Genomic DNA, 27906 nt, shown 5'->3' on the forward strand with positions numbered 1-27906 from the left:
CCTATTAGTAAAGTTTGTTTTGTTACAAGGTTGTCTGTTAACCAGATTTGATTTGATGAATAAACCTTAGTTAAATTTTTCCTTATACCATTTATTTTCATTAAACATTCCTGAATTGCCTTTAACACCTGGTTTATGTCATTTCCTTTACGCCCTTAAGAGTTGTGGTGGTAACAGTGAATAAAATGATTAAATCATTAAGGAAGTTAACACTACAGCCGAGAGAAGGAAACTACTGTAAGTAAAAACCATCTGGTCTCCTTGGGTTTTCTCACAGGACTGCTTTCTCGTAAATTGCAATTATGAATGAACTAAAAAAACAATCTTGTGTGTATTTCCTCACATTCATACTGCCCTTAGTTCTAGCACACGCAAAAAAAACTTTAAAAACATCACTGGCATCACCAGTTTCCCAAACTGTTTTTATTTATATTAACCATTTATATGTATCCACAGCAATATCTTAATGATCCCCAATTTATTTATGCAATTCATAACAAAGGAAGGGAGGTTGAGACTGGACAATTCACACAAAACTAAAAACAACTAAAATGTAGCCAGGTTTTTAGGGAAGGAGGGTATTTAACAGGGGCCAGGGTTACAGCCTGTATCAACATGCAGTCATGCACATTTCAGTTTATACTGAAGCCTTTTGACAATTGCATCCACAGGATCGAATATCTGAACAAGTACAAAAAGAAAAGAGCAAAATAATAACAATACACTACAGCAAAAACAAAACAAAAAAAAGTTTATGAAACAAAAGACAGAAAAAGCCCTCTGTATCAAAAAAAGCAGCAGGCCAGCACCAGTCTCACATTTTCTTCTTTTTACATCAGCATCTTTTACTCCAACCCATGTTAAAGAAAAGCCTGCCACAAACAAGTCATACCAGGAAATACCTCGAACAAAAAACTCAACAAAAAAGAACAAAAAGCACTCGAATTGCAACCATCTTCGCTCATCCTTCCTAAAATAACGAGTAATCAACTTTAGCTTCTTCCCGTGATTAACATGTCTGGTTAAGGTTAACAGTGAGGTTTGTTTTTAGCTTAAACCCAGACCACCAAGAGTGGTAGCCTGGTAAGAACTTCACTCAACTATGTTTTTGGGTTTCAGCTCTTGTAGCAGCCGCTACAATGAGCTGCTGACAGGAGCAGAGTGTTAGCTTCTGTGACTATATGCTATACTTAATGATAAGAACTACGTATACATCTTGTTAAGGGTTTATCGATGAGTAAGTATTTTATTGTGACTATATCAGTGGTGTGAGGGTCGAGTTGGTGCACATCTAAGTGCGTCTGTAGGTCTCTTGGGTGCAGTCCAATCCTTAAAGACCACCTCCAGATATTCTAGCATCGCAGCATTTGGTGACACCAGACTCTCAAAGAGCTCTGGTATTTTATCTGGATGAGGAGGAACTTCAATTCAGGACCTGGATTGGCTCTGTACATCCTCAAATCCTCTCCATGTCTAGTCCACCTCCTCCATGTTGCTGTAGGATGGCGCTGCGCACTCTCCAGAGTGGGCAAAGAGGTCAGAGGGAACCTCTGGGGTCAGCGTGGGTGGTCCTTCGGGATCAAGGTCTGGCCCAAATAGTGACTGGCTAGAGGCCTGTAAAATAAACCAGTGGTAACGATAAATCATGCTGGTTAAGAAGCATTTCTGAAGAAAACAATAAAATGATGTAATGACTTTATCCAAAAAGCTATAAAGAGATCAGGGTTTTATTTCCAAAAGGAATACATTGCTGTTTATATCAGGAAGCAGCATTAAGGTGGAGGTTTCTACAGACATTATTGCAGAGACATTAAAACATGTTGTGATTTTCTTTTAAATACAGTACTTTTTTTATCAATTCACAAACTCGTTTCAATTATTTGACATTTTGCAGCAGCTTAAACACATAGACATCATTACATCCCTCAGACCCATTTAAAACTGTTCAACAAAATATTAACTCAACATTCTGACATTGAGAACAGCATAGCTTGAGTTCAAAACCTCTTTAAGTTAAAATTAAACCACGTTCTGAAGTAGGGCATGGTGAGAATTCACTCAACACATCAAAAATTATGTCTGTTGAATAAAAGCTGTATCCATTAAAATATTTAAACAACACAACTTCATCTTTGCATATATCTAAGTCAAGTTTACACAGTCTGAAGGGGCTCTCATAATTTAAGGCATTTACGGCAATCATAGGACTCTGTATGCTGCCTTGATACCAGGAGAGCACTTGGATTTCCCTGAGACCCACAAACACTCAAACACTGCAGCAGCAGAGAAGACAGCAAATCTATGGATGGTTTGGAGTCACTGAAGAGTTAAAATCCTGCTGATCATTCTTTTCATGCACATATTGTCTGAACTGAGTTTTTCATCCTTACATGAAGAAAAAGTATTTTCTTTGTTGCAGGTGAAACTGTAAGTGGTTTAAAATAAAGAGCTCCAAAACTATCCATGATCAACAACTTCCTCAGTGCTTCTCTTTCAGTGTATCACAATGAAAACATTACATTCAGCGGTGGATGGGACTTCCTTGATCAACATCTAAATTTGATCTAAAATTTTGGATACCCGGTTTTACTTGGCTGAGACAAGCCTGCGTCTACAGTCAGTTCACACCAAAACAACAAAAACACAACTGAAGGGATATTACAACAAGGAAAAAAAACTACAGTCAACTACAGTACATAAACTTGCGGACGGAGACATTTTAAGGCCAACAAATACAATCTGAGTTCTATTTAAGATCAATGATAAGTAACATCTGGTCTCAAAATAGAGAGCGATCTCTTTGCTCTGTGATGCAACAAAAGTGAGTCACTGATGAAGTGCCTCTTCTCACACATACTCCATCCATTCAAACTGGATTTGTCCTGCAATAATAACAATAACATTTATACTCATAATAGTGTAGTGCACATAGACTGTTTATTTAATGGACGTAGTCTCCTTGACTTCACCTGTCTGTTTCTGACACGGACTTTTGAAGCAAATCGGCTAACGCGGTCATATTGGAAGTGACAGGGGCTTGAGCACAGCTATAGGGCGCACGTCAGTCACGTGAGCTGTGCCTCTGATTGGGCGGGCTCACAATCTTAATATCCTTTAAAAAAAAATCACCCCTGTAGAGTGTGTGCCGATAGTAAACTTAGCAATTCAAACTAGAGACGTTTTTTGAACCACGCTGTAAATATGTTAATTTCTGCTGTAAAACAGTTTTTTTTGGCTTGGTGTGTGTGTGACTTCCGGTGCTAGCCTCAAGCTGGCAGTCGAGAAACAGCGGGTTTTAGCACTTCCGCATTGTCTCATATTTTGAGACCGGAGGTTGCTTCTTGGTAGTGCAATAAAAACAAGCCTTTAACTACAGCTTTCGCTGTACCTCTACATTGCTTTTGTAATATTTTTCTCTACTCACACAGGTTTGACATTTCACTGTATGAAGTGTTTCTCTGACAACGAAAAAGTAAAATCTGAAAAGTGGAAAGACCTTCAGAGCCCACCTGGCACTGTCCTGGTCTTTGGGATAAGATTTAAACATTTACAGACCATTTCTGAGCTAAATAAACATTCAGCCTAAAACTTCTCAGGAGGATGCAGGAGAACTATCCTTGTTATACTGCACAGAAAAGTAACTGTGTTTAAAAGTACCCATATCAAAAACAGCAGCCCACACAGAGATTAGAGGCAATGTAGTGAAAGTTAAAACAGAAAATACAGTACTGCTGTCTCCAAAGTACCATCAGTTTGCTGCTGTAATTAAAAGGTTTTTAAGACGAGGTAATTATTGCTATCATTCAAACCTCAGAGCCTACTTTAAAGGGAGCTTTTTAAAAAGAGTTATGCATGTCATATCTTTAGTCATGTTACATTACTAAACCTTGAGTTTATTTCCGAACCTCTGCTTCTGTGACTATCCTCAAAATCATATTTCTGAGTTCATCAGAGCAGCCACCTCTTAAGTCCAGTTTGTTTTGTACAAAAGAGGGTAGACCAAATTGACAAGCAGAGCAAACATGGCTGCCAGGGTGCCAAGAACAAAATATCGCACGCAGTCATCATCAGGATAGTCTGACATCCTCCGCCTGCGGTGCTGACGCACAGATCCTTCAGTTCTGTCTTCGTCTTCCTCATCTCTGTTCCTTGGAGTTTGCCCCCTCCGCAGCACGGAGCGGAACAGTCCAGGAGGGCTCTGGACGAGCCCCTCCTCTTCTTCCTCCAGTTCCCGCCATATCAGAGAGGCCTGCGATTGGCGGAAACCTGTGTCAGCTTCTGGGAAAGGCATGTTCTAGCAAATACTAAAATGACAAAAGAAGGTGGTCTACCTAACAGCTTTAGACCAGAACTGTGGAGATTACAGAGATTTGTTCATCATGAGTTGATTACATGCCTCTGCTGCTGTTAAAGTATAAACTGAAACATTTTGAGAAGCTAGTTTTTCATGAATGTGATTAAAACTACATGACAGACATAAAATCCTTCAGTTGAGTTAATGACAAGCACAGAACTCTTTCCTGACAAACCCAAAGTCAGGAAAGAATGTTTTATACATCTCTTAATGGCACACTTAAAAAAAAAAAAAACATTTTGACGCAAAGCTGATATAAGAGTTCCTATGTTTCAAAAACAACCTACAAGGAAAGGTTTGTCATTATGTAAATTTGGCAACAGAGGAGATCATTCATGCCAATATCTAATAATATTACACACAATCTGAGATCATAACCAGATCATAACACAAAGTCACACTAAATGTCTGTTGGTGTTAAGCTCATTAACCGAAAATGTCAATATATACCTCAGTGGAGAAGTGAAGCTCATGGTTGAAATCAAGATGCATCAACAGAGCAGAAAAAGTCACCATGTTCCACCAATTGTCTGAACTTGTACACAACAGCTTTAAATCTCCATTATCCTCATGAATCAAAAGGAAGCTGTTACATCCGTTTCAAGCCAAAGCAGAAACTCAAAACATGTCAAGTGCTGCCTGACATCTGAGCAGTGTGGTGTTGAGATTGACAGACTGTCAGTGATTGAGTTGCGGTACAAACCCTCTGCTCTACAGTTATCAGGCTTTCCAGGACTTGAACTTGATTTGTCTCAACACGCCTGACAAATACCTCTGAAACATGACAAGTGACAAAACCTAACACGACTCACAATGCCTTCTGAGAAATAAGACATAACTTATCAGGCTTTTTTTTAATCGTGTAAACCACATCCTTACTTTTAAAGAGTGCTTAAAGTCAAATACATTCTCCTACTCTGCTGACATTTCACTGACTGAACACAACTGTTGCATTAGCTTATTTTGTGATCAGCCAAACATACTCCTCCTCATCCTGAATAATTTTAAATACCCTATTCAACTTTAGGCAAAGCTGCTAGGCTTTACATCACAGTGTGAGTGTTGGTGGTTTGGATCAGATTCAGATGAATGCCAGATGTATGAAACAATAAATCGTACACATAAGGATTCTATGATCAGTAGAACTCCCTCACCTGGCTGGCAGTTGCTCCCGATGCAGTGGGTGATTCAGCTCCCCCAGGCCTGAGGAAGCGGGGAGGCCTCTCTACGGGGGAGTTTCGTCGTCTGTAGAACAGGACATAGGCGTAACGCGTCACCACCTGGCTCTCCTCCACCATCGTCACTGTGCTGTCATCAAACAGACGCCAGCCTGTGGGATGAGAGGGTGGGAGGTGGCAGAGTGTAAGACAAAAGAAATCAGATCTGGTTTTGAAGGGCATGAATGTGGAAACTCAGTGAAAAGTTTACATATCTCTGTTTTGAATTGATTTCCTAAACACAGTTAATATGGAAGAGCTATCAATCAAAACCAACAAAAAAAACTCAAAGAAGAAAAAAAATCATCTATGTGAAAATGCAAGTCCTGTTCCACATACTATTTCGAAACTATAAACACAGCACATTCTTTTAGTAATGATGAACAATAAGTAAAGATGAACCTGTCGACAGACAGACAGATAGGCAGACAGGCTGACAGACAGATAACCTTTTTCATTGAAGGCACAACAGGTTTAAGCCCTTTAGAGTAGTGAAGACCTTTGCAAAGTCTTTTTATTCCTTTTATCTGCTAATTGTTGTCCAAAGTCTGCTTCTGTGTAGGTCTTAAAAAGTGTTGAACTATTTCTTCGATTGCAAAAAGGAGATTAAGCTGGCTGTGTCTCGTTTAATTGCAGCACAATAACACAAGGGACCAGGCGTGGACAAGAACCTGCAATGATTACAGGAAGTTTGTGGTGCTAGCTTTGTCAGTGTTCACCAACGTCAACCAATTAGACATTGTTTACCTGCAGACAATGTGACCCCATGTTAAGCTGGACAATAAACTAACTTTAGGTTGAAAAGTTAATGAATTCTTTTTGTATTACATGTAACCTTTAATGTAACACTTTAAAGTGGAGTTCTGGACAAGTGAGGGCTGTAATATAAGTATATCATTCAGTGGATTAAAAGAATTTCATGAAAAGATGAACCACTTAGCAAATCCACTGATTTTTAATGGTTTAAACGAACCTCATCAACGAGACACTCACCAACATCACTGCGCTGGCTGTTCTTGTCACTTGGCAGGCGAGCGTAGGCGGTGTAGTGGCCTCCAATCATTCCTCCATAGTGGTTAATGACCGCATACAAGTCATAGATGGGGGGTTGTTGCATTTCATCCTTCTGGCCGATACAGAATTTACTCAAATCCAGATTCCTGGGGGACAAGAAGGCAAGAATCAGCTTTAGGCTGCTGATAGAAATGAGATACAAACTCTTTTTTGTGCTGTGAATTTACCTGACGGGAAAGTCAACCATGTCATTGATCTTATCCCTCCAGATGAAGCTCCTGAAGGAGAAGCGTTTAAGCTGGATGATCAAAACGTTTGGTAGACGCCACAGCAGGAGCTGTTTTGAGGCCTCTCGGTGCTGCTGGCACTTTGGACAGTACCTAAAAAACAGAGAGCAATGACATGTTAAAAGAATATGGTACCTCAGAGTAAATGAGCACAAAAATCTTCTAAACCAGCCACAGCATCATAAAATGTTATCACCTTTCTTAAAAAATAAGCCAGTGAGAACTCTCTTTTTCTACAATCTCATGGTTTTTTTTAAGTTTAATCTTTCCCTAATTAAAAGCATGACCCAGGGCTGAAAAGCAAATTGATATAGACAACTGGAAAATAATCAGCTACATATAAATCTGATTTACTTCCCAATAGTTTTTCAACATATACGTTTCAAACTTCAGTTTGTTGAATCACAAAATGAAGATGCCTACCACGCCTCTTCTGGAGCCAGCACCTCTGGCTTTGTGAAGAGGTTGAGGCACTGCTCCAGGGTAAAGTGTCCTGCTCTGGCTGTTTCACTCAGAGAGCTTGGGTCCTCCTCATATTCCAGCTCCTTTGAGCTCACGAGTACATACTCCTTCAGACGCTCGTTGTTTTTCCACACTAACTCCAGGGTTGCATCTTCAGGAAGGGCTTCCAGTGCATCCTCTGCAGAATGGATTGGACAAAAACAACGCTTGTGTTATCATACATTTGAGATTCAGAACAAAAAGCAAGAAAAAAGCTTTTAACGCTATATAAATAACTTAAGAAGACAGTAGATAAATATCTTTTTAACAGCAATGCATGAAAACGTTTAATGGCAAATCCTGGTCTCACCTTTCTCATCCAGCCTCTGTTCTTTGTTGTTGGCATCCAGCAGGGTGATATAGAACTGACTTGCATGACCTGAAGCTGATTCACTTGGATGCTGATACCCTGTTACAGCAGCTACCAGAAAGAAGCAGAAATAAGATGAGGGATGAGCAACATGAATAATAAGGGAAAATATCATTCATTCGTGGTTTTTGAAGTTGTATTACCCTCTGGTTTCACAGCCTTCTCACAAGAGGTCTCTTTTTCAGCATGAGGATCCAGAGAGCAACGGGAAGTGGAGGAGGCAGGCTCTGAGAATCCTGAATCTGTCGTCCTGGTGGTGGAGAGGGAGGACTGAGAGGAGGAGAGGGATTCTGACTCTGAAGACTGTAGAGCTGAGGCCTGAGCACACTCTTCATGAGGTTCAGGCAGCAGAGACGGGCTCTCCAGCTCCTGATCTGCTGATCCTACAGCACAGCTTTCACTCATGGCCTCAGCCCCGGGCGCAGGACCCTCAGGAGAGCCTGCTGGCATCGGGGGAAGGTCCCGACTTCTGGGTGTTTCAGGGGATGTCCTGCCTGACTGGAAAGGAGGCTGGAACACATTGACAGAGAACCTGTACAAACAGAGAAATTACAAAGGATACAATGTGAGTTCATCCCTTTTCCTAGGTGAATACAGTACATTTACACAATACATGCTGACATTTATCTCTCCAAACTACAAACAATAAAACATAAGATTTGTTTCCTCTGATACAACTAAGACAAACATCAAGTCATGTCACAGCAAATAAACTATTTTAGTTGGCAAAACTTCATTCTGAATGATGATTAGCATAAAGAACTGAATTGATCTATGTACCTGGAGTAACCTTCCAGTAGCTGGGTTAGGCGGGCGTAGGAGAGTCGAGACTCGGGCACACTGACCAGAAAAGGCAGGCCCACATTCTCAGTGTTGGGTCGACACAGAGCTTTATGGTTGGGCCAATGGGTCCTTTGACAGGCTCTGAGACAGACGTGAACACATTCATATTAAAGTCAAGAAAGGATTGAATGGAGGATTTAAAATTAAATGATTACATTTGAATAATACAAAAGTATAACGAGTATTCTCCAAAACTCACTGATTGCAGTAGCCCACACGATAGCAGCGAGTGCAACGCTTCAGCTTGTCTTCCTCAGACACCGGAGGCTTCATGCAGGCAGCACACTTAGAGATAGGAATATTAGGGACCTGCAGTCTCTGTAACAGACAAAATGGTAGAAAAAAAAACATCTCCTCAATTACCTGAAATCACTTTAATGTATTTGAAATACAGTTAAGGTGTAAAATCAGGACTGGGTTTCATTACCTGCTGCACTCTGAGCAAAATGACTCTTTCTTTGGCCATGTCTTTGGAAAGCACCTCAAAGCAAAACAACATGTCAGAGGAGGACACCGTGTCCAAGGAATGGGATGGCAGGAACATTCGGCGAAAGCGGTTCTTCCCAACCTGAAAAGCGTGTGGTGAATTCAGAAACCTGTTTGCACAAAATGTCAGCAACAGAATATTTGTGAAGTCCTGAGACTCAAATCTTTTACCTCTGCCAGTCTGAGGTTTTCTGGTTTAACCCGGACACTCCTGGAGATGGATTCAAGGACTTCAGTAGTACTGGAGTTCTCCTTGCTCACACTCACCAAAAACTAAGAGCACAAGTAAAGTAAAGGGCAGTAATAAGTCCACTGCAATAAAAGTACATCAGTAATTTTCTCCAAACACTTCAGTATCGACTGTCACAGCTTGTAGAACCCACTAAGTGAGGTGCAAATCAGTTATTCGATCGTACCTTGACAGGTTTTTTATGAGGTTCCTTGGCGAAGTAGAAAACTGAGAGCACCTTTTGTTTCTGAGGCAAGGGCACCGGCAGATAGAGGAAAGGGTCAAAGGTGATCGACACCTGGAGAGGGAGAAAGGAAAGTGGAAGGAGAAAGCAAAAGATAGGTTAGTCATAACTAAAAACAAGAAAACTGCATTTAGTTAAAATCTTACAGCACTAATAGAAATAGTCAATGGGTGTTTGTTTTTTTTTCTAGCAGTGACGTCAGCCTTAAGATGTGTGTAAATCTTCTAATTAAAATAGTTCAGGCTTAGGGTAACCTTGTACAATGACTATAACTAATAAAGTCTTGATCTCAAATCAGATCTTTGTGCTCACACAATCTGATTCAACACAAAGAAACTGAAATCATTTGTGGAAAGATTTTCTTACCTTGGAGCAGGTGGGACACACAAGCTTGGATTTGAACTGGCCTTGGAAGAGGTCCACGATAAAGGAGTCATTTCTCATCTTATGCCTCTGCCATGCTTCCTCTGCCACCACCTGCACCAACAGAAAAAAGAAAATCAGTTAAAAATTGGATAGACTTTAAACAGCGTGGCAATTTATATCATTTAAATCCCCCCAAAAGTGGATTTGTATTACAAATAAAGTAATTGCCACGTTTTCCTATCTGTCAAAACCAGATCAGCTTCAGACATGTTACAGATGAAAGAAACACCCACCTCATCCAGCCGACCGTCAGAGTCCACCGTCTCTGTGTAAGGTTTATTCTGGATGCGATTCAAGTCTTCATGAAGCCCGTCCAGCAAAAAGGCCATGAACTCCTGGGCATCGTGCTGAGCATAGCCGGTAAACTGACTGGCTTTGCTGGCCACAATTGCCTGTTTCAAAAAAACAAAAAGGAATTGAGAACACTCATTTCAATAACCTTAATCACAATTACGCAGCATTAGTCAAAAGGTAAGCCTCCCCAAAAGGCAGACTGAGTTTAATAACATCATTCGTGAAGTCAAAGAGAAACTGAAAATAGCAGTATGAAACATCCAAAACAGAATTCATGTGGACAGTCTGTTGGTGCTGTGTGCATACCTTGAGTTTTGAGGGTTGAAAGGCATGATGTGTTCCTTTCCAGAGGGCCCTGAGCAGCACAGCAAAGCCAATGGCTAGTCTGCCTCCTGTTCCCAGCGGGTTATTGCAGTTAATTTCTGCCTCAAATGCCCGATCTACAGGAGGACAGAGAGTAGATGTAGGAGTTAAGAGAACTAGATTTATGTCTGGAACAAAAGACAAGCAAGTTCTTGCCTCTTTTAGTTTTGTTTAGTTAGAAAATATTCTGTGGGGTCTCAGCAAAACGTGAAAAAAAAAAAAAAAAAAAAGGCTGGGTCCTCTGGGAAACACAGATACAAGTCTCTCAGGGGAATGCATTAAAAGACAGAGCAGAAAGAACACCAGGTCCACATAAGAGGAGTCTGGAAAAAGCTCTTATTTGATAAGCTCCTCTTGGAGAGCAATCCCTGGGCCATTAGTTAGCAAAGGCAGCCAATAATTTTGGGGATTTATCAACAAAACATTATCTTTTTAACTGTTTATCCAAGCACTAAAAATAATCATGAAATATTTTTAGAAACATAACAACAAAACATCCCGCTGTCTTTGGTAGCAGTATGAAGCAGCTAAATATATTCTGAATCTGTTCAACTCTTGATTTTTGAGCCCATGAGAACCAAGATATACTCTTCCCACCAAAATAATTTTATTCATTTACCATGAAAATAATCCCTGAGTTCTCTGGTGTTTGACAGGGACTGGATGACACTGTTCATGAAACAGGTGTTTCCAAGGTTGACCAATCCTGTGAAGCCGGGCAGGCACACCTTCTTCTCTTCCTCTTCCTCATGGCGCTCATTGCTAGCAAGAGACGTGTGGGTCATGGGCTGCACCATGCAGGTCGGTTTAGGCTAAAACAGGAAAGATTAACACACAAATTCAGTTTAGTGTCTTAACTCAGTTATTGTACTGCATTAACAGACTGCTCATCACTTCAGCTTCTAGTTTGGTTCAACAACCTACAGAAAACCGTTATGATCCCATCTCACTATTCCTATATAAATGAAATCAAATGAAATCATCTCTTTGGCCCAAATAAGTGCATTTTTTTAACTAACCGTGGTGACAGTAGGCTCTGGCTTGGCGATTGAAACATGCTCAGAGACAGAACGAGGAGCCACTGCATCGAGCCCAGCATCCTCAACTCTTGATGAGGCTTTAGGAGTCTTGGGTTTCTCCTCCCCGACCCTCGGGGGCTCCTCCTTGGCTGGGAGGCTGTGCTGGCTGCTTCCCGGCTGGCTCTTCTCCAAGCAGGCAGGACTGGAGGGCACGGCAACCTTTGCGCCACCCACTGCACCTTAAACAGAGGACAATGGAGCTTGTGGTTAGAAAACGGTAGAAAACACCACACTGTAAATTATGCAGGTATTTGACTGATAAAGAGCAGAAAATCAGGGAAAAAGCTGTAAAAAGCTGTCCTATTTCAACACCCCTTTATGATGATTACGCTGTTACAGAAAAACACATTATTTTAATTTTTGGTAAATCAATAAATTCTGAATGTTAATCTTGCACTTTTACACATCGTTGGAATAATCAGGTTTAATATAATAATAACAAGCCCACTCAACTTGAATTATATGATTGATGAACTTGTCTGCCTTTTTTTAACCAACCTGCCCATCTGCGTACACTCAGCACCTAAAGTGTAATGCCCACCTTTTTAAAATGATGGTGAAAAAGGATGAAAGCTAAAGGTTCTTTTTTCTCTTTTGGCTGAAAAAAAAACGATACATCCTCTGAATGTAAATGCAGACAGTGTTTACAAGTCGAAGCCTGGCAGCACACCTTGTGTGGCAGGAGCCTCCAAACCGCCCCAGCGCTGGCTGTGCCTCTTTTTCAGGGTGATGTCGAGTCGGGATGGGGTAAAGGAGTAGCTGCACTGCTCAGGCTGGATAAGGTTCCTGAAACGTGGGAGACAGAATTTAAGAAATTTCTAATGCAACCTTTGTTCGCTCAAATTTATGCATCAAAAGGTGACATTTATGCTAAATATTTTACACGGTCCCTTTGTAATTGAATTAAATAACAAAAATAAATTCATCAGTACACACAAGTGTTACCTGAGTTTGACTTGCCACTTGAAGACTGTGTTTGGTCCACAGTCTGAATGGAGTCGCAGAAAGTTTGCATCACTGAAACAATAACACAGAAGGACTTTCACTGATTGTAATTAGCAGAAATTAAAGCAAAGTTAGGACATGATTAACATTTGTCTATAGCATTTCAATGTTTACTACCTCGTCTGAAAGATGAGCGTGAAGTCCTGTTCCCTGAAGATGACCCTGGCTGTGTCCCTGCAGATCCCTTTCATGTAAACATTTACCACCATCAAGTCTGTGCCCTTCTCGTAGGAATCATTCTTCATGAATTGCAGGTTGACCATTGGCTCTGGGGCTGCAGGAAGTCATTTGAAAGGTTTTAATCAGATTTTAATGATTTTTTTCCCTTTGGTCACAGTTGGTTTGTATCCAACAATGCAAATTTCAGTACAAACACAATTATGACGATCCAACCCTGAGGCTCTAAAATCTTTCCCCAGACCTTCCCAACTCACCTTCCGGTTGCTTTATTTCCAGAAGAGGCTCCTCCTTTGACTGGTCCCTCTTCTCTTCACCATCAAAGCTGCCCTGCCTCTGGGCTAAACTGGGTGACTCTTGTTTGGCAGTCACATCATCAGCTGGTACTGAACCCGTTTCTCTTGATGGGAGCTGCTGGTGAATCAGAGTATCCTGCTCCAATTCCTGCTCAACAGGTTTTTTCTCAGGCTCAGAGTCAGTTTTATCTCCCAGCATCTCAGGAGAGTTCACTTTGTTATTTAAGCTTACAGGTTGGAGGCAGTCGCTGGTGCTGACGGGAGCTGCTGGTTGGCTATCGCTGCCATGTGCTTTTGCTCCAGACCTGTCAGGAGACTGGCTTTGCTTTTCTGCCACCTGAAAGGTACGAGAAACATCAATAAGAATACTTAAGACTTCTTAATATGCTGTTTTTTGGTAGTGTAATTAAAGAATTTAGATCAACTCATCTTGCACCTTAGCATAGAATTCCACAACATGTCCCTTAACACAACTTGTTCTGATAATGAGTAATCAAACTACACGCATTTTCCAAGCTCAAGGGTAACTTGATCAAACCACAGCCCACACAGCCCAGATGGTGTTGTTGGCTGTAGCATTACCAAAACCTAATGTTGAATAATTTCAGAATTTTTTTTTTTTTGACTTAAGTCCTGACGTTGTTGTCAGTAAACTTTGAAGATTACTTTTTTATACCAAGCATAACAAATAACTCCTTGATCTTTGCACATAAATCAACTTATTTTGAATTGTATAGGCTCCAATCAGTGTGCTTAATTCACACCTATACATAAGCACAAATTAAACAGTAGTGTACTGGTCAGTTATAGAATTAAAACTTCAGCATTTTGGGACTCTGGGGGTGGAATCAGCTTCCTCCATCAATCAGGTATTTTTTTCCTAGTTTAGCATTAAAACAAATGCAAAAAGTAATCTCATGGTACTTAAATTAGAAAGTCGTTAAAAACTGTGTTTTATGTTTAATTGTTTACAAAAATCTAATGTTAATCCTCTGTAGGTCATCATTGCAAAATCTGGTCTGAGAAACAATAGTTTTGCCAAAAGTTTGAGAAAAGCTGATGCAATCTATAAAAAAAAATCCGCATTCTTCTTTCATTTAAAAACTTTTTTCAAATATCTGAATATCAACCTACAGCTATGTTTCTGTGACATTCTATCACTGTGCATTTCCCTGGAGTCCCTCTTCCTATACACAGTGCAGTGTGAAAGCATAACGAAACAACTTTTATTAGAGCTCTCTATTTCAGTGTAGATGTATTGAGCTAAAAACATACCATCAACAGTTATTAAAGAAGTAAAACTGTTCAGTTGAGGTCAAAGCTTTTCTCACCTGAGTTTTGTTGGTATGGCTAGCAGAAGTAGCAACAGTAACTCCTGATTTCTGATCTTGGTCACCGTCTGATCTTTGTGATCTGTTGTCTCCATCTCTGCGTTGTGTCTGTGGGCTCCGACCAGCGGGCAGGTGTGTGTGTGGAGTTTTACCATTAGCTAATGTGGATTTGACAGATTTTGTGTCCCTGTCTGCTGGTGTAGCAGCCTCCTCCTTGGTGGTCTTGGGGGGCCTAACAACAGTGCGCTTAGCAGTGGGCTCCTGTGGTAGTGGCTGCTCGCCTCTCGTGACTATCGCAGGCTTGCTGGTGGTGGTTGAGCCTCCTACAGAGTCCAGAGAGGCCTTGTCACCATCTGGCTTGTTTTTAAGGCAGCGTTTCACAGCTTTACCACCACCACGTCTTGACTCGCTGTGTGCGTGTGAGGAGGAAGGCTGCGAGGCTGACACTTTTGGGATCTCTGATGAACCTGAGGCGACAGTCTTCAGCTCCAGCTCCTTTTCATTTTTGGTCTCTGTGGTGACTACCTCCTTCTCCTTCTTGTTAGACTGAAGAGGAGTACACAAAAGCAGACCAATTTGTTTAAAATTTAAACAAAAACAGAGAGGACTAAAGTCTTTATTAGCAATGGAGCTGCCACTAAAACTAGAAGTACTCATATTACATTACTAACTTTAAGTGAAGGCCAGATGTGAAAAGGAATTTTCTTCTGCATGATGACATGCAGGAAACCTCCCTTCTCCTTGTACTGGACTCTGCTACACGAGGCCTCAATTTCCTCCTGCAACGTACATCTCCACTCACGCCCATCTGGAAAACAAGAACATGCTGACTTTATTGGACTAGAGCTGGTCTCATCATGAGTGCTGAAACTGCAGCAAACACTGGGCAGTATGATGATGCAGATTTATAGTTGTAACTTATAATTCAATTAAACTTTCAAGCTGCTGTGACGAGTTGGAGTTTTTAATCAATGTGCTTGACTGTACATGTAACTTTTGTTTTACTTAACTCTTATCAAACAGTTTCAAATATTTATTCTTCTGTTCAACAGAAATCCTCTGTTGTATCAACATAACATCCGCTACAAGAGACAGTGTCTGCTGCTTCCAGCTACTTGAGACTGGAAATTGTCTGATGTACTGTTGGCAAGGTCAGGCTCAGCTCCCAAACAGGACATACAGATGAAAATGAATGTACACCATTAAAGATCCATTTAATGAATGGGCAAAGTTGTCATGGGTTAGTTATATTTAGATATGATCTGCATGAAGGCACTAGTTTTATCTGCAGAGTTTTTACTTCTGCTCATTGTTTCTCTCTTTGGCACAGCAAAAGTCTCTGTTTTTATTCCTCCATATCTGAATCAGTCTCACCGATTTCACAGCCAATCAGCACAGATGCCTTCTTTTGTTATTTTTGAATTTTTTTTGTTATTATGGAGGTTTTCCTATTATTTGATGGTAACAAGAAAGCAGCTTTTAGATGCCCAACAAACAGCACTGGCAGGTTTATCATATTACAACCAGGGGATAGAAAAAACACATTTTAAGGTGAGGTATGAGACACAAACAATTTGACTTTTTTTTTAAATTTTCATGCTGAACAGTTTATTTTCATGTGGCTTGCTTCGAAATTACTCACCTGGGAAACACACATGGCAGTGTGTATCAGTGAAAGTTGTGCTGATATCCTCTATCCTTTGCACCCCCTCTCCACAGCGCAGTCTGACAGTCACTTCATTGACATTTTGCTTCCAGTCCACAAACACATCTGAAAAATAAAGTGTGGATAGACAGTTATGTACAACCAGTGAACTTTCTGTATCAGGTGTAGTTTTTTTTTTTTTTTTTTTTACCATAATTAAGATTGAAATAAGAGAAAAAAATGTGAGTAAAATGGTGATAATAACAGAGGAGTGGATCCCATTTAAATAGAAAAAATGGCCACACTGGAAAATACACAACTGAAGAACGTCATTCAGATTTTTAAGTTAGATATGTGGACAACATAATGTGTCTGTAAAATAAAGAGAAAGACACACACAGATTGAAAAGCAACTGCTTACATATTCAGATACAGTATATCAGTGCACCCATATGCTCAAGTGGGTCAGTTGAGAGTGCTCGGGCATGGACTGAGGCACAAAGTACAGTGAATAAAGCAGATGGGGCATCTAAAATTATCCATGCTGCACAAACTGTAAACCAAGTAAACAAATGCTTAACTGCCAGCTATCACCATGTTACGAAGCCATACATGTGTTTTTTTTACAGTATAATCACACGCCAAGAGGACTGACAAAAAACCTCACCATTTTTCATCCTGAACTCAAAGTCGTGATGATTTAAAAATAGAAATCCATCCACAGTAGTGTAAACGTATTTCCTTTCCTCTGTACTAGCAAAAAGTCATGAACACACACTCAAACTTTGATTTAACCTTCAACAACAACCAAGAGCTTTAACTTTCCCACTACGACTTCTTCCCTCTAACCCGACCCCTCCCCGTGAAATGGCTCGAGAAAGGTCAGAGGTAATATCCAATCCCTTCCAGCTGGTGATTCCAGGTCAGCTATGCCACAGCGCTCGAAAGCACACCCTCATGACTGAGAGTGCCTCACTGCCTCATCAATCAGGATTTCCACACATTAAAAACACAATGAAAACTTGGAAGCCAGAAGGTCTGTGAGGGTACAAAAAACCCTGTGATACTGTAACAGGGGAATAAATGTCTATCCAAGACTTTCCCTGATAACCAAGAAACAATCCTGTCAAGAAAAGTGTTTTCAGCTAATATTTGATTATATAACTCAATAACAATTACAACAGAATAAAAAAGAGAAAATGCCACATACTTTATCTTCCTGACCATTTACCATGCTGATTATACCGTTTACAAAAGTGTTTTTGTAAACACTTTTAAGGCAACCACTTTGCCTAACATTTGCTTGTCATTTCAAACATTTCAGACTTAATCTTTCAGATCAACAAAAAAGGTGTTTCTAAAACTGACAACATGAACAGCTCTGTCATAAATGTAAGCACATAACAAAAATTCGGATCAATTTTGTTTTTGTTTTAATGTAAGAACCACATTCATTGCATATTATTTTGTTAAGAAAATAATTTGTCAGCACCCTCTAGTGGACAAACTTTAATATTGTTGACCTTAAACCCACTTTGGCTCATCAATACTTCAATATTTGTATGTTAATTAATCAATACATACACGAGAACCATAAAGGTTGAGTAAGAACAAAGTCAACAAGAATTTGTCTGAGTGTTTTCTGGTTTTGTTCAGATTCTTGTCAAAGCCAATTGTTTGCTATCCAGCCTGTGAAACACTCAAAGCAGACAGGAGCACTGCATCAAAACAAATCTTTAAAAGTTCAAAATTCCATATTTTCACAGGGTGATGCTAATAGCATTTTTGCCAGGATGATGTGCAAACAGAGGAGTGTTTTGAACATTTTATTAGCAATAACAAACAAGAGGCTGTTTCTGTCTCATAACTACACTATACATGTCCTTTGATGTGACGCAGACTGTGAGCAAAATAAACACAGCAAAGCATATGCACTCATATCAACATCAAAACAGAACTGGCGTTAAAAAGTAGATAGTGCACCCCTTTCAAAAAATAAGTATCAGAAGGCAGCACATACTTGTCTTTCCACTAAAACACAAAACATTTATTACAACACATTTTTACACATGCTGTCAGTGCGGACTGCATAATTAAATAAACATAGTTTATTAATCTACACAAAAAGCTTGATTTTTACTGTGTGATTACTACTGTAAAGGCCATAAACATTCCGGCGTTGGTGTTATTCAATGTAATTTGTTCATTTTGTAATACGATTAAACTTTTTTAAGCTTTTAACTAAATTGATTAAAAGAAGTTTTTAGTCAACAGAATAGAATTTTTCTCTGGTTAGGTTTGGGTTAGAGAGATTGAGAGAAAGTGTGATGATGCATATATGGGACCTTCTTTCATTTCAACATTAAGCTTATTTACTTTTCAAATTACTCAGCAGCTGGTCAACATTACCCTTAGAGAGGGTGGCGTGTTCAAAAAGTGTTATTTCACAGCAGTGAACACCATTTAGTGACAATCTCATTTTATGCAACGAACATGCCAAAAAACCCTTGATTGTATATTCTTCTATTTCATTCTTACAAATATTACAAAACTTTTTCTACTATTGAAAAACAGTAGGGCATTGGAGAGCAAAGTATCTTGTCATTAAGTGGGCTGGAATAAAATGCATGTGGATGCTGCATATAAGACAAATGGCATTATGCAGAGGCCTGTTGTTCTTTATTCAAAATGAATAGAGATTCAGAGTTCATTAACGTCCTGCGTCAGGTGTTCCTCACTACAACAGAAAAAGTATATTAACTGTCTAACAAACTGTTAAAAATAATTTTTCTCCTCATAAAAAACTTCAACATTTTATTCTGTAATTTCACATATTCAAATGTTTTTAATATATCTTTTATTATGTTTATATAGTTGCTCCTGCTTTTCAAAAACTATGTACACTCACTGTGCTGCTGTCTATCTTTGCCAGGACACTCCTGAAAAATGTAATTTAAACCAGCTCTTAAAACTATTTCCACTCTAATGGCCATGTTTGTCTTGTTTATTGCCTTTTGAGTTACATTACAACATGACTTGGTTGGTAAACAGGGGGATGACAGCTGAGGGATTTAGAAATACCTCAGCTGTACACTTCATTGTGTTAAATAAAAAGGGTGATCAGTTTTTGAAGCACTCCTCCAAAGCGGGTGGTTTTCAACATGTAGACATTTATGACTATCTGCCTTAAAGCCAGTGGACGACTGTAATCACATATAAACATGGCAGTGCATCAAAGGCATGAAAGGAGTGCATTTCAAAGAAAGAGAGTTTGCAAATATTAGATGAAGGAAAAAAAATAGCTGTGTAAGACCTCTATATAAATACATTTATTTAAAGTGTATTTGTTATTTAAACACAGTTGCAACTCCCTTAAGGCACCTGGAAAATAATGGTTATCTTTTTAAGTCTTTTGTTTTTGGATATTGAAAAATTGAAAAACATAAAATAATTAACCAAAGTATCTATTGTCTGTGAGGCAACATAGATGGAATATTTCATGTGATATTGTATTTCTTTTTTAAACTGGTTTGGCCCCAATGTTAAATCACACACCCGGTGTACGGATGCTGTAGGCAGGCTACCAGGGTTTTATTCCAACTTACAGCTCTTACAAATGTCTGTCTTATCCTATAAACAGTGAAGGCATCAAAAGTAAAGAAAAAAGTTTTAAACTTCATTCTCAAAGAGTTTTGCTTTATATGTCCAAACAGTTACCATATTTAGTGAATGAAGCAACACCACTGAGCCTAAAGCTTAGTGGGCTGCACAACACCTTTGTTCCAGCTCACCTTTCTTGACCTCGGCAATAACCCCGTCTACTGCTGCAGCGGCTGCCCTCTTGGCCTCTTGGCTCTCTTGATTGGCTCGGTCCTTCTGCTTCTTCTTACTTAAACTGGAGGACAGCTCTGAGCTGTTGTCCCTACCGCTGCCTCCTCTCTGTTGAGCCCCACCACGACGGCCCGCTGTCTCACTACCAGCCACACCACTGCCACCACTGCTGGCCATTTTCAGGCACTTTGCACTAACAGGCTGCCCGTCGCCGGAATCACTACCGCTGCTGGGGTCTGGATCTGAGGTGTGCCTCTTTCTGCCCGGCCCGGCTATCTTGGCGATGATACTGGACTGAACTCTCCCAGAACTGAATCAGGAAGGATAGAAAGGGATGGGGACCTGAGGAGGAGGGAAGAGAGACATTTGTTAATCAAGTCAAGATTGAATCATAATCCTCCCAGCTGTTTGGCTTCAGTATGTGCATTGAGCAAAGCAAATAGGGTGTTGAGTGGTTTTAGTCTGGTAATTATGTAAATTTGCCTTTGATATTCGGACAATGTAAACATTCTAACACAATGTCAGGAAGAGGGAGACCAGTAAATTGCCAAAAACAAATAACGTGAGGGTTTCATACTGCTGAAAAGACTTGGACACCAAGATAATGCCTCACCATAAGGATTCATATTACCGAACTGTGCAGAATGGCAGCTGAACTAGCTCGACATTGAGTGTTTGCTCGTTTCTTTACAGACCCCAAGAGATATCTGCAAGCTTGAACACTCTAGAGACACAGAATGAAGTCTAAATCGGCCATTTTATCCAGCTTTTCTTACAGCACAAGAGCTAAAAACACGACTGTCTTGGATAAAGACAGCTAGCACGCTTAGCTATACGCTTTCTTTCCGCAGAGTTGTTAGCTTGTTAAGTTAGCCAGCCGACTGCAGAGGTGCGTTTGTTTATGGCACGGGTGCTTGAAGGTGTCAGGTGTGCGCCGACTCGATGCAAACACACCAGCCTGATAAACCCTTTACTGTGTTCACAATACTGTTTCTTACAGCAGTCTCCATTTTTAAATTATTAAAACTATTTCGTAAAATGCCTGACGAGATATATCTTGTTAACCTAACAAACGCTGGTAAGGGGGGGATAATGTAATTCTTGGGCGGCATGTTTACATATCACTTAACTGCTCACTTCATGATAATGTTGTGGCTTTCTTGGCATTTCTTCCAAGAATCAAGTGTGAACTACTATTACATATCATGGAAGGGAATTTTCAAACTAACCAAAAAAAATAGAATACTATTCCAGCGGAACATATCTTCCAGCGGGGCCGAGGACGGTTTGGAGAATCAAACGCTCCTTGTCTTCGAGAAGCTAATGTCATTAGCAACACTATGCTAACATTAGCTCGAACGGAACGGTTGATAAAGCTACTAATATTTCAGTAAATCAAAATAGCATGACAACTCGTGAAACACAATCCCTAGCTGTGGGGGAAGTATCAATTCTACATTGATGTTAAAATTGGAGACTTACGGAGCTTCAATTTGGTGAGAATTGAATTCCGTTCCGAGCACACAATGGATTCTACTTCTCCCGGCTGCTAAGCTCCTTCACGGCCGCGGGCCGCGGCTCTGCTGCCCACACTCGAAACCACCCGTAGTCCACGGTGTTTCTGGAATATTCCTTGTTATCCGGGACCCATTTCTAAGGTAGTTCATCTATGTGTATCAAAAGTTTAAACAAAAGACAAAAATTGTCAACCTTCTCAGTCTGCTCGTGTCATTTGGCCTCTGCGGCGTGAGTCCTACTTTGTTTGGGACAAAATCCACCGACCGCTGCCCGGCCAAACCTAAGTGCAGTGCGCATAGCCTACTTCCTGACTGCTGTAATCACGTGGCCTGTAGCCCCTCCTGTATCTTTTATGTTTACATTATGTCTTTTATTATATCCTTTATGCCTTTATACCGTTCCTACTCTCACCCATTTTTATTTTGTTTTTCATTCTCTCTGGTATACTTATTTTACATGGGGCACGAAGAGCTGTGAGGAGCTGTACTTCAAACTAGACTGATCAAAATGAGGAGTATTATTTTGTCACTAAGAGCTCATACAAACCTACCAACTAGACATGATCAGTTTTGGAAAAAAAAAAAAAAAAAAAAAAAAAGTTAAATCATACTAAATTAATTTTTTTCTTTTTACCATGCCTGTTAGTTTGAGATTTGATAACCTTTAAGGATAGAATTGTGTCCTTGAGACCAAAGCAAAATACGACACAAAAACACAGCGAGATTAAATAATTGGTGCTATTAGCAGGCCACAGAGTATCACTTGCTTTGAAGGGACGGTGGTAGGCAGAAATCTGTCATCTCCGCAGGACTTAGACCTGACCTGAAATGTTAGTCTGAGGTCAGTCAGAACCAAGACCAGCTTCTTCTTCCCTCACACCCCACGTGATTGTTCCTGAGGTATATAAAACCTTCTTTTAAATATACCTAGTTCGGATTCTAAGACCAAAAGTAGGTTATGGATATGGCAGTAGGGGGCCCTCCATCAAAATACAGTTAAGTTGTACTTGTATAGTTCAAAAACACTTAAAATTGGACAAAGACAAAGAGGCTGGATGTGACTTAGTAGCCCATGTTGAGATTTATTGTCTTCTTAACATGATAACTAGAGGTAAAGAAGTGCTAAGTTTTTATGTCAAATAAACCATTATTCCTACATTTAAGTAAAGCATAATGAATTCTCAAACATCAAAAATATAAATTTTGCTGGGAAACCACACATTCAAAAGGATAAAGCCAAACCTTAACCTTAACCCTAATGCTATTCACAGACATGGCTAACGGAGCTAACAACAGACACCAACGCCACATTGGAAGAACTTCATCCGAACAGACTGCTGAGGAAGCTAAATCCTGGACCCTGTGGAGGTGGAGGCTGGCTGACAGGAGAATGATTGACAAGCTGTCATCATCTATTTTGTTATGGACCTTTTTGCACTTTCTATACAGTTTCTTACTTTTCTTTTTCTTGATTGCAGCTTTGAGTCCTCCTGAATTTCCTCTCGGGGATAAATAAATTATTTTCTATTCTATTCTATCCTATTCTATTTTAAAATGGCTGTCACTATTGTTGCCTTTACAGTATTTTGCCTTCTTTTTAGGGGTTTCCTCTTTTCTCGCCTGTGGGCCTGATGGTATAATTTGGCACTGCCTTTACCAGTGACCACACACAGCTGTCAAGTGTCAATGTTTTACTTACAGAGAGTATTAATGATGACACTGGCACTAAACAAAATCATGATAACCCTAGCTCTTAGCGCACTAAGCCTTACCCTAACCCTAAACCGACTGACCCTACCCACTAACCCTAACCTGAATAATCATTCTATCACTAGCCCTAGCCCTAATACCACTAACCTTACACATAATAACCCTAACCCTAAATACACTAATCCTAATCCCAACCCTAAACCTGTTAGCACTAACTCTAACTCTACACATAATAACCCTAACAGTAACCCTAAACCCACTCTCCCTAACCTAACCCTAACACTTACCGTGACCTAACTCTGATGCCAAACAAAATCGTGATTTAACATTTTGTTGAACTAAATATGCATCACATCTTGCATCCAAGCCTTCCACATCTGTACTTTACCTCCTACAACACCAACAGCCCACCAACTTTCCTTGTTCCTGTGGCATACCTCAATTTTTATAACCCCTGGTAAGATAACTAAATCAGCAACAAACAAACCTTGAAGAAAATACATATTTTAATTCTATGTGTGGATGGATTCATTCAACTGCAAACATGCTAACTTAATACACATGCTTGGTGGCAAGAAATTAGCAGACAATAAAAAAACGACAAGTAGACCGACATTATCAATATAGGCTATGTTACCAAATCCAAGTCTTCTTTTGGTGGTTCTACAATTTAATTAATTTACAAAACGTATTGTTTGGATAATTAGTCAATATATTTTAACTGTATTTAAATATTTATACACCTGTTGCTTTTGAGGAATACATAAGATATATTGTGGCTCTGGAATGACATGAATCCAAGTGAGACGAAGCAAAATGGCTCCTTTGAAAGTAAAGGTTGCAGATCTCTACAAGATTGCATGCCCATCCCAGCCACAAGACAGCTAGGAAAGTTAGACAGTATGAAGCAAAGATGCAGTCAATATGCTTTAAAAAAACAAATCCCTCATTGAGATTTTAAGTATTACAACATTTATTCACAAAACTGTTTACATGTTTACACTTCCTTTGGTATTTTGCTTTAGCGTTTCCATATCAAAAATAATATGTCAGATAGAAGATCGATAATCAGAGGGAAATATGCTCACAACATTAGTTTCTCTGTTTGAGCTGTTTCGTACACAACACAATAAATAGTACATGAGTATATGTCCAAGAAACAACTAGAGCATATGACTTAAGATTACTGTAACTTTAGTGAAGCATCAAACACTGCAGGTCTTCAGTATTCCATCACAGTACATTTGATCAACAAACATTCACACTCTGTGCATTACAGATAAAGCATGAGTCAAAAAAATATTCTATAACATTATGGTAGTTAAAAAGTTAAATGGAGTTACTATCAATCTTATTATTAGAGGAGACAGTTATTCTAGCTTTGCACAAAAACTAGACAACAGGGAAACAGCTGGCCTGGTACTGCTGAAATATAAATCAGGTGATCAATTAGTGTAGTTCAAGTTTACACATCAACAAGTTACATCTGGTAAATGCACAGAAAAGAAACTGCAAAACAGACCAACTGTGCTTTTACATGGAGTTATGTGCTGTATTATTTCTTGAGCAAAGATCACAACTACCGGGAGTCAAATGAACTTGTGAGGAAGTTGTTTTCACAGAAGTTTAACTGGTTGCTACAGATTTTAAAAAACTATTCTGGTTCTGATTTACAAATAGCATCTCAAGAGCTGGACTGCCTAACCTGTGCCATCTCTCTAAATGTTTAGCATTGGACCGATGCCATCTTTCCTTTTAGGGCAGAAGCAGTTTAAGGCCAGGTATTTGTACAGGCAAAATAGTCTACTATTTTCACATACAAAATGCTTTTATGTTTGATTTTATGTTTTTTGAAGGCAGATGTATTAGAAAAATATGGTTCCTTCAAATGCAGGTGGTAGCACATTGAATGAAAATTCCTAAAAGGTTTGTCATCAAGGTATAGTTTACATCAGACTATAATCATGAAATGAATCCTCTGTTTAGTTTACTCTTAGATTAAGTCAGCCCTGAGCACAGCTCAGGATAAACTTCCACATAGTATGATACAAAATGGTGACAAAATGATATTGACCTGTTGATTCTGAAATAGTCACTTAGCTTAAAAAAAGGCAGAGTTAGATAACAGAGAGTTCACAATGCACAACACCAGTCATTAATGTGAAATGCAAACTTTTATATAATACCTTTTAATAAATTTCCAGACACTTCCAAAAATTAAAGCCAAAATCTTGCTCTCAAAACAAAACCTGCAAATAAAATGTGATGACCTCAAAATGTTGCATCACAAGTATAAATATCTAACTTTGATTGTAACTGCAATTTTCACAAGACAGTTTTCAGGCAAAATATGCATATTCATTTGTAGAACATGGAAGTTGTCCATTTTTATCTGAAAGTCTGGCGTACAGTTAATTAACTCAGGCAACACAGTAGAAAATCCATGTTTGTTTTTTTTTCTTTTTTTTTTTTATTTAGTGGTAAATTACTGGCAGGTGTTGTAGATCTGAATCTGTTTGTTGATGTCACTCAGGATGCCTTTCATCTTGTCCTCCAAGCCATCCAGCTGGCGAGCTTTTGCCTCAAGTCTTTTCTGGTTCTCCTCATAGTTTTTCTCCAGTTCTGTAGGAAACAGAAAAATTCAGGGATAGGTGCAAAGCAAAAAGTAAGACTTGACAGTGCTATAGTGCATCATTCTGAAACTATAATATTCAATCTGAGTGCTTTTAAGTAAATAATGATATTTATATGTTTGTAACCAACAGTCATTTCCAAATTTTATATTTTTTTCTACTATTGGTTATTTTTTAAATCTCATATCTTAATGCAATCTTTGCCAGTTCACTCAACAATAAAACAATATGGATGCACTTCCTGGCGTAAAAAGTAAAGTTTTCGATCACTAACTCCAAAGTTTGACATTATATTACGGCCAGGGCTGGTTATATCAAATATTTGTTTATTTTAAGCTACAATTTAACAACCCATGTCAGAGTAAACATGAAAAAAGATCATTTCAAAATGAGAAGTGAAAAAGGGAAAAAAATGTCTTTCAATCACATAATCTTTTTTGGTCAAACAGATCTGTCTAGAGAAACTCTGTCTATTTCTACAAACAACAAACACACAGCAACAGTCACTCAGAGGTATTGCTAAGCACCTGCTAGTCTCTGGAGCTTGCTTTGAGCATCTTTCAGCAGGCCCTTGGCTTCATCTCTGAGTCTCTCAGCTCTTTTCTTGGCATCCTTCACAGCCTTGGCCTTCGTGTCGACCCGCTGCTGCACTTCATGGTACTTGTCTGTCAGCTGGCCGTCCAGAATCTGAACATCAAGACAGATGACAGGTTTGTCTGTGTACACTTTTAATGATGCACGCTGTGGCACTCTCCTCACTCACTAACCTGCGGACACAAACACACACTCACCTGCTTGGCCTCGTTTGCCTTGTCTCGAGCCATGGTAGCCGTCTCCTCAGCACGAGCTGCTGCCATGCTGTTGTTGGCACGTTTAGTTTTCAGGGCGTTTATCTCCTGTCCCAGAGTGCCCAGGCGGTCCATGGCATCATTCAGGTCATTCTCACTGTTGGATGTCTCTGACTCAATCTGAGGAGAGAATTTAAGGAATCCCAGTCGTCACATCCAACTGCTGATTTGTAGTCTTGACCTTATATTTTTGATTTTTGTGTGAGTTACCTGAGCAAGTCGGGCCTCAGTCTCCCCAATGTCAGCTTTGGCTCTTGCGATGGCTTTTTCTGCTGATGTCTGTGCAGTTTTAGCATCCACCAGGGCCTGTTTCACCGTCTCTGCTGTGGTCTTCACCCCCTCTGCACTATGCCTAAACAAAAACACAGTGTCACTGACTATAACTTCTTTTAGACTTCCCTTTGTTAGAATATTTTTTAAAATATTAATACACTTTTATGCTCAGTTCTGCTCTGACCTTGCCCTCTTGGCATCCAGCAGCAGTTGCTCTGCTTTGCGGACATCATCCTGCGTCCTCTCCAAGATGGCGTCTACATTTGAAAGGCTTTGGACTCGCTCCTTGATTTCATCAGCAAGATGTCTGATCTGTAGGGGCGAAGCTGGGATGGAGAGCTCCAACACACGGTTCGCCACTGCTTCAATGCTGTCTGGATCTGCACCCTCCTCTGACAGAGCGACATCAGAAGTGTCAGGGGTGAAGACATACACTTTTTGGAAGTTGTGAAATCCTTGTTTAAAATTGAATACATCATTTCATTTCAGCCCAGGACACTGTCAGACTCACGGGTAAGGAAGTCTCTGATCTGTTTAATGAGATCCCTCAGGTCATTGTTGGAGCGCTCCACTTTGTTCTTGGTAGCCGTGGCTTTGTCCAGAGCAGCCTGAGCTTTACTTTTAGCCTCCTCAGCCTTGGTCTTTGCATCTGCCACCTGAACAGAAATGTTTGGAGATGACACAGGAAATAGATAGGCACATACTCAGAAAACCTGTTTACATTAAACACAGTCTTCAGTGGTGAAGTCCTAAAATTGTTTCTGTAACAATTTCCTCCCACTTTAGTTTTCAGTACGCCCCCTCTCTCTTCGTTTATTTGTAGCCAAGTGCAAATATCTTGGATTGCAGCTGCATGGACTATTCAAATACACACAGGCTGCATGCTTTGTTAAATCTCTCCTCCATTCAAGGAGATTTAGTTTGTAATTTAGT

The 27906-nt window shown here is 39.8% G+C and overlaps 2 protein-coding genes across 6 annotated transcripts in view; both read right to left on the reverse strand.

The window, feature by feature from the left end:
- Positions 1-394: 394 nt before the first annotated feature.
- usp19 (ubiquitin specific peptidase 19) lies at positions 395-21816 on the reverse strand. 4 transcript variants are annotated; one of them, XM_074680845.1, is made up of 26 exons: positions 21475-21816; positions 19953-20334; positions 16159-16287; positions 15188-15324; positions 14517-15062; positions 13147-13522; positions 12830-12986; positions 12653-12724; positions 12378-12493; positions 11648-11880; positions 11248-11440; positions 10572-10705; positions 10205-10363; positions 9912-10022; positions 9489-9599; positions 9244-9345; positions 9014-9154; positions 8786-8904; positions 8524-8667; positions 7887-8275; positions 7684-7794; positions 7296-7512; positions 6813-6965; positions 6565-6731; positions 5509-5684; positions 395-1614 (listed from the first exon to the last, which is right to left on the reverse strand). In XM_074680845.1, the coding sequence occupies exons 2-26, from the start codon at positions 20167-20169 to the stop codon at positions 1474-1476; spliced, it is 4551 nt and encodes a 1516-aa protein (XP_074536946.1). In that variant the 5' UTR covers positions 20170-20334; positions 21475-21816; the 3' UTR covers positions 395-1473. The 4 variants fall into 4 exon arrangements, with proteins under 4 accessions (XP_074536946.1, XP_074536945.1, XP_074536944.1 ...); XM_074680844.1 differs by having other exon boundaries at positions 11648-11886; XM_074680843.1 differs by lacking the exon at positions 395-1614 and adding an exon at positions 1636-4249.
- Positions 21817-23500: 1684 nt separating this feature from the next.
- lamb2 (laminin, beta 2 (laminin S)) overlaps positions 23501-27906 on the reverse strand; it is a 46988-nt gene continuing 42582 nt past the window's right edge. For both annotated transcript variants that reach the window (XM_074681465.1, XM_074681466.1), the window contains 6 exons: positions 27485-27629; positions 27158-27365; positions 26911-27052; positions 26644-26820; positions 26380-26539; positions 23501-25841 (listed from right to left, as the gene is read on the reverse strand). In XM_074681465.1, the coding sequence (XP_074537566.1) occupies positions 25705-25841; positions 26380-26539; positions 26644-26820; positions 26911-27052; positions 27158-27365; positions 27485-27629 (969 nt within the window). In that variant the 3' untranslated portion in view covers positions 23501-25704. The remainder of the gene's footprint in view (positions 25842-26379; positions 26540-26643; positions 26821-26910; positions 27053-27157; positions 27366-27484; positions 27630-27906) is intronic.

This window comes from Halichoeres trimaculatus, unplaced genomic scaffold (genome assembly GCF_033239565.1).
Source record: "Halichoeres trimaculatus isolate MK-OKI-2021-1 unplaced genomic scaffold, fHalTri1.1 fHalTri1_scaffold_11, whole genome shotgun sequence".
NCBI classification, from domain to species: domain Eukaryota; kingdom Metazoa; phylum Chordata; class Actinopteri; order Labriformes; family Labridae; genus Halichoeres; species Halichoeres trimaculatus.

Bases quoted from the DNA above. Each gene is read 5' to 3' on its own strand.
- usp19 (XM_074680842.1), bottom strand. From the start codon at position 20,169: ATGGCCAGCAGTGGTGGCAGTGGTGTGGCTGGTAGTGAGACAGCGGGC. The intron at 12,725-12,829 runs GTAGTAAACATT...TTATTGTTTCAG, and splicing joins ACGCTCATCTTTCAGACGAG to TGATGCAAACTTTCTGCGAC. The intron at 5,685-6,564 runs GTGAGTGTCTCG...CTCATCCCACAG, and splicing joins CAGCCAGCGCAGTGATGTTG to GCTGGCGTCTGTTTGATGAC.